This window comes from Podarcis melisellensis (genome assembly GCF_964234715.1).
Source record: "Podarcis melisellensis genome assembly, chromosome: 14".
In the NCBI taxonomy this organism is placed as follows: domain Eukaryota; kingdom Metazoa; phylum Chordata; class Lepidosauria; order Squamata; family Lacertidae; genus Podarcis; species Podarcis melisellensis.
The window spans coordinates 47,217,022-47,229,469 of record NC_138546.1 but is presented as its reverse complement, the minus strand read 5'-3'; the positions used below and the strand labels follow the sequence as shown (position 1 = coordinate 47,229,469).

Genomic DNA, 12,448 nt, shown 5'->3' with positions numbered 1-12,448 from the left:
TCGAACTGCTAGGTTGGCAGGCGCTGGGACTGAGCAACGGGAGCGCACCCCGCCGCGGGGATTCGAACCGCCGACCTTTCGATCGGCAAGCCCTAGGTGCTGAGGCTTTTACCCACAGCGCCACCCGCGTCCCTGAGTTAAATGGAATTAAATTCCAAGTAAATGTGCACAAGACTAAAGGCATTTCAATTTTCTTCCTCTGAAATATTTAGGTTTATTTTTTTTTCCTTTTTATTGATTTTACAACATATCCTCACACCACAGTGTACACTGGAAGATGACTAGGCTTCCTGCTACTACACTAGTTGGTAAACTAGTCTGTACATATCACGTACATGTTCAGTTGAGATCAAAACAAAACAAAAACTATAAAACAAAGCATGTGTCCATCACTCAGCCTTGCAGCAACCCATCAAAACCATTTCCTCTTTACAAGTGGATGGACTAGGCACAGCTGCTCAGTAAGAGGCCTGCTGAAACTCACAACCTGGGGTTTCCATGTTCTGTTTAGTGTAAGACTCTCCCACCACCACAATAATACACAACACAGGGAAAAGCTTCCCACGTACTATTAGAGTTTCTTTCTCAAGTTTATGTTTTTGTTCTTCTTCTCGTAGCTTCTCTTCATATTGACTGTATAGTTTTCTGGTCATCTCTCTCATTACTTCTGCATTTGCTTCCTGTGAACATTCTACCTATTAAAAAAATGAGGACATTTCTCACAGCCAAATGAAACAGGTAAGACAGAAAGCGAAAGGAATATATTGGCAGAAGAAAATCAGATGCCATAAAGCAGAAGCTCAAGAAGTTGTCCTAAGACATATTATGCCTGAAGCTGAAAATCCAAACCCCCTCCACCCCCTAGCCTTTCAACTGAGGTTGGTTGGCCATCCATCATGGATGCTTTACTTGAAATCCTGCACTGCAGGAGATTGGACTAGAAGACCCTCAGGGTCCCTTCCAAATCTATGATTCTATGATCCAACCTGGGACACAATCCTGAAACCACCAGAGAGTTGTCTGGCACAGGCCTCTTTCAAATTAAAGGGACCTATGCAGGAACACAGCTCCTGGTCACTTCAATGGGACTGGCACATATATATATATATTACACTTCACCTTTTCGGCAGAAAAAAGGCTCCCAGACCAGCTTACAAATACCAAGACTATATATACTAGGCTTTCACTCTCCGCTTTCTCAGCCTACACAGCTGTTCCCCATCATAATAGAAAACAGAGTTGCAACTAAAATTCATGAACACTACCAACAAAAACAAGGGGCAGGAGAATAGGCAAGTTTTGAGGTAAACACATCCTGAATTCTGTGTCAATAAATGAGTAATGATATAACATTCCACAGATACTGCCTTTCCAACCAGTCACTGTTTTGAAAAGATTATCACGTTCCTCATGCTGTGAGGCACTGCAATTTCCTTTTCCAGGCGTCATCAGCAGTAGGATCCTCCACCACCCATGCATTGTATTGCCTCAGCTTACCTTGAGTTTGAGCAGCTCGTTTTCAACTCTGGCAGTTTCCAGCTGTTTCTGCTTTTCCTTCAGTTTTTCCATAGACTGTTCATGTGTTTGTTTCAGATTTTTTATTTGGTCTCGTATAACTGTATTCTCCAAAGTAACATCAACTAAAGTTTTCTGTGGACATATTTTTAAAAATATAAAATTAATTCAGTTGCTTGAAAAACTGGGGAAACTTGAAAAAAAAGCTTCCTGTTTTTTTTCTCCCAGCATTCCCTCCCCACCCCCCGTTACTCCTTTCAGAGGGATGCAAGGACCAGACATATTGAACAAACTTTAAGATCAGACTTACCAAGTTTGTGCTGTACAAGAGACCCACAAATACAACAGATTATTTGTAGGACCCAGTTCTATGTAAGATTTCTGAGAGCATGGGTGGAGAACCTTCAGCCTCTCCATTTGGCCAGCAAAACCATTTTGGACAAGCCATACCCCTCTGACCTAGGTTTGATGTCATATATGACATCAGCTTTGAAGCAAGTGAAACCCTGGCTCAGCCTAAAGGTGTTTGCAAGCACCACACACCAGCAGGGCTGGGCGATATCTGGTTTTCAACCTCATAAGATATCGCCAGCTAAACATCATGATGTAGTGATATATCATGATGTCTAGAAAGAAGGAAGAATGAGGAGATAAGGCAAGGAAGGGAAGGGAAAAGCAAGCAGCCAGCGTTAATTCCTGCCTGGATGTGAACTTCAAAGCGGTTTGAACTAACTCAGTAGGCAGCCCTTCGTAGGCAGCCACACAGGTGATCAGTGACACTGTTCACAGGTTCTGCCACTTCATGGCAAGGTTAGGCAGGCAGGGTGTAACTGCAAGGCGCCATACATGCCGAGTAGCCACAGGGCACTGCTGGCCTCCTGGGGCACCAGCCTCCCTGAAACTGAGGCCCTTACGCGGCACAGCCTCTCCCCAAAGCCGGTCCGGGGCTGCTACCAGCTCTGGCTCATATTGATGGCCCCTCCAGAGCGTTGGCTCATGCTGTGCAAGGCGCCAGAAGTGGCTCCATTCTGCCTTAGTGCTAAGGTGCGGTTCCCAGCTGCAGCAATCACAGCCACCAGCACATGCCAAGCACACAGCATCAGAGGAAAGGAAGAGAAGCCACGGCTGCTTTCCATGTGCTCTTACCACTGCAGGCAAGCAGGTGGGTGAGTGAGTGAGCACACACAAGAGGTGGGCACAGGTACAGCTGCCGCCCCCAGACCCACTCAAGTATCTTGGGAGGGACCTTCAGCAAAACACTGGGGACGCCCAGGAGTGAAAGGCACGGTGCTGGCATTCACAATTTATTGCTAGGTCAGAAATTCCAAAACTGTTACTGCAATAGAGACTTCAAACTGGTTTTGTGTGATGTATTGATAAATCGCCTAGCCCTACCCACCTGTTTGGAACACTCCTTACAAAGCACTCCTCAAGACTTGCAGAGTGCTTTGATAGGGGCTTTGCATGCCCACATGGTTTGGTTTCAAGCCCTCTCAACAAAAAGGGTTCTCTGATGTCATTTTGATATCAGGAGATTGAAAGGTATGTGGTCCCTATCCACTTGTCAAACTTTGCCCACAGAAAGCGGGGGAATCCAGTAAACTTTCTCCACCCCTGCCCTAGGATTACTAGTGAATAGGGAATGGTGATGGAGAGGAGAATCTTCTAGTGCAAATCCATCCAAAAATAAACCAAGAAGCATTGTAGATTACTGTGAAATAGCAGACCACCAAGCATGAAATGCTGGCTTTAAGACCAAAACACAACACATTATAACACAATACATTACAACACAGTACTTTAATACAGTGGGCTCACCACTTACACGAGGGTTAGGCTCCCGGGGGCAACATGCAAAGGCAATATTGTACAAAGTCAGGAACCCCTTAAACTTCCTCCATGGGAGGCAGAGGACTGCTTACTGGGCTCTGGAAAAGGTTCCAGAGCGCTCTGGGACACTCCCAAAGTCCTCAAACAGCCCAGGCTCAAGGAAGGAGGTGCAAGGGAGGTTTCCAAAGCCTTTGCGCCTCCTTACCAAAGCCTGATAAATGAGGTGGAAAGCTGCTCACCAGGCTCTAGGAGGGAGGCACATGGGCTTTGAGAGCTTCCCAGGACCCTCCTGCAAGATTCTCAGATCCCTGTAAGCAAGGAAAAGCCATTGGGTGTGCAAGTGGGTGGAGAAATAAATAAATGGATAGCAGCGAACATCGAGTTTCCCCTGCTCTTCATTTATTTATTTATCCCCCACCCTCACACCCACACATAAGGTTGCAGTAGCATACGTAAAGTAAACTTAAGTTGTGGGCCCACTGCATTTAATATTAATTTATCTTGCAGAAAATGACGTAAGCATTTAACTCTAAAATGTACCTAAGTTATGTTTTTTAATTCACAATGCTTTTCTACCACTGGATATTTAAACAAACAGAGTCCTATCTCTAAATGTTTAACTAATTGTCATTTTGGCCTACCGATGCTTTATACAACTGACGCAAGAGCAGTGATGTTTGCCAACATAATCATGTATCTATGGTGACCATACTATCAGCAATTTACCTGCAACTCAATTGAGGCTGAGGTCAACGAGTTATTCATTTCACTGAAGCTATTCAGAGCTGCAGAGTGCACTTCTATGTGATTGTCCAATGATTCTTGTTGAGCACTTGATACCTGGAGAAATATAAGCAAGATTTTCCCCTTAACTTAAGATAGCAGGAACTGCAAGCTTACCAGTTGTTTTGTATTAAGGTTACCTGTTTATACAATGTGTTTTACAGGCATCTATGGAAATACATGTGCTCCATCATTACTTGTCACAGTTCACACTTTTGCAAGGGCAAGTCAAGTTGTATTCCATGCTTGGCAATGATATATGTCCTGGCTGCTGTTAAGAGTTCACTGAAGCTGTCCCAATGCACCTTCCTCAAAAGAAGTGCCAAAGGCATGAATCATCTTTGACTTTGTGGTTCCTGCAGAGCAGTATCCCATGTTGTATGGCAAAAGATACTTGAAACTTTCAAAGCTTCAGAAATGATGTGTAATAATGCATTAGTGGGTGGCTGTCCTAGAGGTCACATTCAAACAATATTTGCACTTAATACAGCTCTCTGGGTTGCGGCCCTAATATATATTTTTATAATATTCCTGTAAAAATGCCCCACAGTTGTTAAAATATTGATCACAAGGTGCATTAAGCACCTGACCCAGAATATCTTCAGGGTAAAATACAAAATGGCACTATACTGACATTGCAGCCAGATATACACTAGCATAGATGTAGAGAGAGAGACTAGATAAGGAATCCAGGTAGCCTGTGCTTAATGCTTTGAAGGGAAAAAACAACAAATCCAAGACAAGAGTGAATGTAGAGATCTGCTTCAGTGAAACAGAAGGAAGGGAGGATATTGCATACAGCAGCAAAATCTGAGAGAGGGATACAGCACACTGACCAGCATGCGTAATTTTGATCACAAAAACACACTACCAGAAAACCCCACAGTAATACAAACAATGCCAAGTAAGATGAAAGATCTAGACTTGCCAACATCCAATGAGAGCCATGTCTAGATGAAATGTGCATGGACTGGGGGCACTCCTCCATAAATATGTGAATTATTCCACAAAAAGCTTACTAACCAGTGGCAGCTAGGCCAGCAGGGTGTACTTTGGAGACATATGCAGGACAGAGAACCAGAGAAACACAGACAGATTTTAAAGGGTGGATTAACCAGGGAGGACAAAGAAAATGGAAGCGTGAAAGCACCCTATAGCCTGTATTTCCACACTAAGCTAAAAAGAGTGAAGGAACAGTAGCTACATTAGGCAGAGACACACTTGTTGTGGAAGTAGTCCTTGCTTCTGACTTATTCATGTTTTATAAATATAACCATATTTGAGCATCAGACCAATGCTGTATCCAATGTTGATGGGAATAAAATATTCTTATTCATTCCACCTAAACAGTATCAACGTACTGAGAATTCAGTAATTATTAAGCTTATCACTTTTGCCATCTTTAAAGTACATGAGTACTTACTGCCAGTTCATTTGTAAGCTCTTGGATTTTGCGTTTCATTTCATCATATTCGCCATACATTTTCTTTCTTACTTTTTCCAATGTTAATCTCACCTAAGAAAATAAAATATATAAATCAAAATATTGAACCTTGCTTCCAGTTCTGTGTAGATTATCATTTCCACAGCCCAAACATATTGATCTATTTATAATGATAGCCAGTGCTTTTTTTCTGGGGGGAAGCAGGGGAGATGCATACCCCTAAAGATTTTGTGAATCTAAGTTTGGTCTCATTGAGGGGCAGTATTTCAATATGAGTAGGAAAATGAGAGTACCCCTAAACATTTTTTTAGAAAAAAGCACTAGTGATAACCAACTAAATCCAATATAACAAATCCTATTTTTATTTTTAATGAACAGCATCCTGTACAGAAAATTCAACTCACATCTCTTATATATTTCATTTCTTCTTTCAGCTGTTGAGTTGACCATCCATAAACCACCATTTCTTTGTTATGATTATCATCAGATCTACGCACCACACCATACACCACACCGTGCGATAAGTTCCCTGCAGACAATCCATTGGGAACCTGGTAGAGTTGCTATATAAAAATAAACAAACTTGTGTTACAGTCACTCTGAATTTCAAAATACTTTAACAAATCTGGAGCAGCTAACAATTCCCAAATACTGGATGCTTTCCTTCACCATTGTGAACTCAATTAAGAATATTTATGTGTATATTTTCAAGTAAGTGCTTTTAGAATTCTATTTTTAGGGTTCCAAAAATCCCATGGAAAATAGAGATGGCGACTACAAAGGTCAATTAAGCTTGGTACTGATCATCTATCTAAATAACCAGTAACTTCTTGCAGCCCTTGCGATAAATGGTTCACATCCACAGAGGCATTTTAAAACCAATTTAAGTATATAGCCTAAAGTGTCAAATAATTACATAAAGTCACATTGTAATACATGTGTATAACCAGACTGCCTCAGAATTCTGACTCATCAATAAAAATACATTGTTTTGTTTTGAAAGGAGGGGGAGCAAGCATATGCAATTTGAAATGGGTGTGTCGCCACACTGAAAAACAGTTTTTCATTTCCTGGGTTAAATATTTCCTTTGTTGCTTTGGTATCAACCACTCCCCTACCCTCATTATTCATATTGAAACATTCAAGAATTATTTCTGTGAAATACCAAAGAGCAAAGTAGTTTGAACTGGGAACAACTGTTTTAGAAGTATGTACTTTTACAAGGACTTGAAGACTGCACACAGAACAACAAGTTCTGGCAGAATTCTAAGTATCGCATTCTCCCCACATGCACAAAATGGGGGGGGGGGAATGCTCTATATTAGTACAGTGGTACGTTGGTTTAAAGGGACACGGATGGCGCTGTGGGTTAAACTACAGAGCCTAGCACTTGCCGTTCAGAAGGTGGGTGGTTCGAATCCCCGCAACGGGGTGAGCTCCTGCCAACCTCGCAGATAGAAAGCACGTCAAAGTGCAAGTAGATAAATAGGTACCACTCCGGCGGGAAGGTAAACAGCGTTTCTGTGTGCCGCTCTGGTTCGCCAGAAGTGGCTTAGTCATGCTAGCCACATGACCCGGAAGCTGTACGCCGGCTCCCTCGGCCAAAAATGCGAGATGAGCGCCGCAACCCCAGAGTCAGCCACGACTGGACCTAATGGTCAGGGGTCCCTTTACCTTTACCTTAATCTGTTCTTAAACCAAAGCATTCTTAAACCAAGGCGTGCTTTCCCATAGCAGCGGGGGACTCAATTTACAAATGGAACACACTCAACAGGAAGCAAAACATGTTCTTATTCCAAGGCAAAGTTCACAAACCAAAATACCTACTTCCGGGTTTCCAGTCTTCTTAATCCAAATTGTTCATAAACTAAGCTGTTTTTAAACCAAGGTACCACTGTACTGTCATGAAGAGTGTTCACCTTTTATAGTTGTACCTCGGAAGTCGAACAGAATCCGTTCCGGAAGTTCGTTCGACTTCCAAAATGTTTGGAAACCAAAGCACGGCTTCTGATTGGCTGCAGGAAGCTCCTTCCACTCTGCAGTTTTAATCTGAAATCTTAGGTGCAGTACTGCACTCAGAGCTCAGAAACTGCTCACGCTAATGAAATTCCCTGTTACAAAATGCAACTAGAACAATGGGAGTTTTGAACGCTGACAGGGAGTAACAAACAGGGGGAAATCTGTCAGGAAATAACTTCCAAGGATGTGTGTGCTAAATCAAACACAGACATATTTCTTGCACAGCACACCTTAGAAATCATACTTTTCCATGTCGAAACCCTAGGTTTTGCAAAAGTCCAGTAGACTGCCATTTATCCTGCTTAAAGCTGCAACCCTTATACGCAATAACCTTGGAGTAAGTCATTGAACTCAAAGGTAGTACCCCTTTGAGGGGTACCCATTGCTTGCACAATGGCATTTGGTTATGCAAAGGAAACTTCAGTTTCCCCCCCTCTCCCCATGGCCCCTATATCTGTTCTGGGGGTTATTCCAACCCTCCGGAGGGGATCTGGAGAGGTGGGGGGAGCATGAAGAGGAGAGGAAGGGGAAGTGCCATTGTGCAAGAAAATCAATGTGCTACCAGATCTATCTACTTGGATTCTGCCCAATGGGACTTACTATTGAGTAGACATGTATAAGATTGTACAACAGGTCCCTTCTCTTTCCAAAGAAGTTGGTGAAAACTGAGGATATTCAGCCCAGCACAATGGCTACCTCACTACAATCCTGACTTCAGATCATTTCTAAGTTGAATAGCACAGGCCTTAGCACAAAGATCCCATGGGAACTCTGCTGTTTACTTCCCTCCATTGTGAAATGTGCCTGTTTATTCCTATTCTGCCCTTCCTGTTCTTGCAACATCTGCCATTTCTTCTCTTCTCTCCCCTCCCCACATTTTGTTTACTGATTAAGAGTTCTGGAAAACTTGAAACTTGAAAACTTTTCTGTAACGTTTTGATTGATTTAATAAAGGTATTGCCCAAATGTGGATTTGTGAGTTTTTCCTATGGACCAACGTTGATCCCTTCCTCTTTTGTATATTTTAAACTAGTTACAGAAGACTTTCACTGCTGCCCTGACTGCTGAATGTTTGACAGTCACCTGGTTCACACGTAATGCTAACCCATGGTTTGTTAAGCCAAAATGTGGTTAGTTTTAACATTAACAAAATGTGGTTTGTTTCCGAATCCAACAGCATTCCTTAACCATGGCTTGTTTGTCCACCTCCTCCCAGACACTCACCAACTTACAAAAGCGTGAGACATCAGTAGCTGGAAAACCAGGCAGATGGCCTTCTTGGTAGTGGCACCCTCTCTTCAGATGTCAAGGAGATAAAGAATTAAACAACTTTTATAAGACATCCGAAGGTAGCCTTGTTTCAGGAGGTTTTTAACACTTGATGTTTTATGTTTTTAGATATGCTCTAAGCCACCCAGAATGGCTGGGGAAACCCAACCCAGATGGATGGGGTGTTGTTGTTGTTGTTGAAACAATCCAATTTGCATATGAAATGACTTATAGGTTATTGAATAAACCATGGCTAAAAGAAACCATGGTTTATATGCAAATACAGCCAGTAGTCCATAAGGGCCATTGTGAAAGCTTTCCAACCATGCCCATTAGCTTACATCTACATTTTCAAAAATCATGCTGGCCCTGAGCCAAAGAAGCAGGAAAGGAAGATCCACATCCAAAGTTAACATTTTTCTTGATCACTCTTATAGACACAATGCCACATCACAGAGTTTTCAGATACCTACAAATATAAAGGCAGCTGAGCTGCAGCTTGGAAAAATAAGCAAAAGCCTTGTTCTATGCTTACAATCACTGATATACAAAAAACTAATCAATGGAAGAGGGTTAGCTTTCAAGCCACAAGCTTTGAAAAATACTGTTCAAAATGAGGCATATAAGCTTTAGAACATTTGTGAACATGTACTTGGCAATAACTGAAACAGGTTTTAGAGGAAGCTTCCCAGCCTTGCCTTGTTAAAAAACTAAATTCTTCAAGAGCAGATATTAAGCAGAGCAAAGGTATATCTTTTTATGCGCTAGTAACTGCCAATGCACTTTCCTTAGCAATGTCACACTAAGCATACATAACTCTCTACTGCTTTTCTCCCAGAAACAGAAATTAGTGTCCTGTCCCATCCCCAACCCATGAAATGGAACAAAACCATCCCCCTTTCCTTCCTTAGCACTCTGCTACTCAAAGCATTCTTATTCATTTTATATTTAGACCACCCTTTATTAAAAATCACAGATTTTCTTCCAGCTTAGCAGCATCCCCAGAAATGAGCTATTAATTAACAAGATTTTCAATTCATTTTTTTAAGAACCATGCTCTACAAAGTGCCTCACAACACATATAAAATATAAAGACACATTCAAATATTGGGGAGAAGACCAGTGAGAATATCCCTAGATGCAACTGAGCACAAAAAGGTAAGACAAGGGCGGGGGCAAGTTTCACCCAGGTCAAAGATCCAGCTTGGCGCATGTGCACGAACAAACACACACACCACACACACTTGCATACACACAGATACAGGCTCGGAGCCTCAATGACGCCGTTATGAAGGCTTCACCTGGGGCAAAAAATATGCCTAGCCTCCCCTCCCCCAGCTATGGCTCTGCCTCCCACACATTCCATTTCATGTTAAAAGCAAATGACACATAAACCCTTAATATGTTCACAGGCCAGACTAGTGGATAACAATGTTGCTGCCTCATCACATTTAGCTTGGCCTATGTGGCTTTTTAGTAACTTCTTGCCCATGGCAAATAAGAATTGGTGACAAGCATAAAGAAAGCTGGTTCTTTTTTGTCCTGGCTGTTGTTGTGACACATTTACATGGACAGACAAGCTAGTCATTGTTTTATCTGAGCTAGTAGTTTCTGCGAACTTATTTGCAAGGCTGTCTTCCATCACAGACAACTCTGGCATCTCACAAAACACATTTAGTCATGAAGACAATGAGGCATGTAATGGTTAAATAAAATGTGCTGATCAGCTTACAACAGTTGTTTGGCAGGGTCATCCAGTTAGTGCCACTGAACCACCAGCCTGACACTGTGCCTCAAAAGAATGAAGCCCAGCCCCATTTCAAAACCTACCTTGGCATTTATAGAGCACAGCTATTTCCATACGGCCTCGAGAAATTGTGGGTGTGATGATAATAGAGCTATTACTAAGCTTTTGATGTTGCTTCACCTCTTTGTGAGCCTCACTTTGCAATGAAGGCCATGGGAGCAGGGAGAGAAGTGTGTCACCTGTGCCTTGCACATTCAGCACCATACCCATTTCTGCATATAAAAGTTCTTATACACAAGTTCCCACACTGGATCTATGAGTGTAGGATTAACTCTTTCCTTCATGCACCCCAGTTTCAATTACACCCCTCCAGCTACTATTTTTTTCATTGCAGGGAAATGCATACAGGTGCATATGGACACCTGCATGTTTCTTCCCATGGGGCAAAGGACAGATGGAGAGGATTTAAACCAGGAAAGCACCACAAGGAATAAAAGTAGGGGTAGGAACCAAAAACCTCCCCCAGATCCAATCGGAGCTCCCACAGGAAATCCTAATTACCAAGATCCTAATTACATATTTTCTGAGTTGCAATTAGTTGTGCCCAAAAAGTCAGAAGATGCTGACTGAAAATTTATGTTACAGTACTAACACTGGTCAGGGCCCTAACTGAAAACTCTGAGGATTTACAGCTGTCAACTGGCCAACAGCATCACCAGCAGAAGGTGTAGCACAGCACTTATCTGACAACACAGCACTGCAGCCACATCTGAAGAGGAATTGTGGAATTCACAGCTTTTAATTAATGTTTAGAGACAACACAGATAGGGGAGGGAATTTTAAAATTGCTGACTGAGCTGGGGGCACAGATTGGCTTTTCTGAGCAGTTAAGTAGATGGCTTTTATCAGAATATTGTTTATTATGATGATTTTATATTTTGCTGTAGAATGTTTTGGGATCGTTATATATAATTTTGGATCATTGTATTTATGTATTACTATTTATAAGTGTAAATAATAATACTTCATGCTCATGTAACATACAGTGGTACCTCTGGTTACGTACTTAATTCATTCTGGAGGTCCATTCCTAACCTGAAACTGTTCTTAACCTGAAGCACCACTTTAGCTAATGGGGCCTCCCACTGCCGCTGTGCCGCCGGAGCACGATTTCTGTTCTCATCCTGAAGCAAAGTTCTTAACCCGAGGTACTATTTCTGGGTTAGCGGAGTCTGTAACCTGAAGCGTATGTAACCTGAAGCGTATGTAACCCGAGGTACCACTGTATTAACATTCTGTAATATTTACAACAGTCCTATACTATAGAATTATTATCCCCACATTACTAATCAGGGACTGGTGCGGAGAGAACAATAGCTCCCTAAGGTCACTAGTAGATTCATGATTTAACCACATTTGAACTAGCGGTGACTCAAATCCCACTATTAAGACAGCCATAACACTTCTGAATCCTAGGTCTTAAAACCAACTACCCTCGCTCCCTTGCTCTTTCATATGCCTAGAATTGCTCCCATTACACAGGTGTAAGTAAGAGAGATACCTCTTACTTATTTCACATTCCTCCTTAAAATCCACTATTTCCGTTGGCATAACCACCTAGTTCCCATGTCCTGCTGCAGCTCTGCTTGCTTTTCCTTCAGAATAAAGTTGGCCAACTTATGCATGCTTTTTAAAAAGAGTGAACAATGTAATATGGATATGCACTTTGGTCTTAGTTCTGCCCAAAAAGGAACAGGGGGGGCACGCTTTCCAATAAAACAATTGGTAATTTTGTAAACCACCAAAATGTACTCCATTTGCAAAATCTGTGATGTGTAGTG

The 12,448-nt window shown here is 42.1% G+C and overlaps 1 protein-coding gene across 1 annotated transcript in view; it reads right to left on the bottom strand.

Moving 5' to 3' along the window:
- The window catches only part of LOC309356248 (uncharacterized protein), a 61,360-nt gene that overhangs the window by 42,303 nt on the left and 6,609 nt on the right, over positions 1-12,448 (bottom strand). Inside the window, exons 3-7 of the mRNA XM_081887521.1 lie at positions 5,977-6,135; positions 5,552-5,644; positions 4,072-4,185; positions 1,498-1,650; positions 570-695 (exon numbers count right to left, since the gene is read on the bottom strand). Coding sequence (XP_081743647.1) covers positions 570-695; positions 1,498-1,650; positions 4,072-4,185; positions 5,552-5,644; positions 5,977-6,135 — 645 coding nt within the window. The remainder of the gene's footprint in view (positions 1-569; positions 696-1,497; positions 1,651-4,071; positions 4,186-5,551; positions 5,645-5,976; positions 6,136-12,448) is intronic.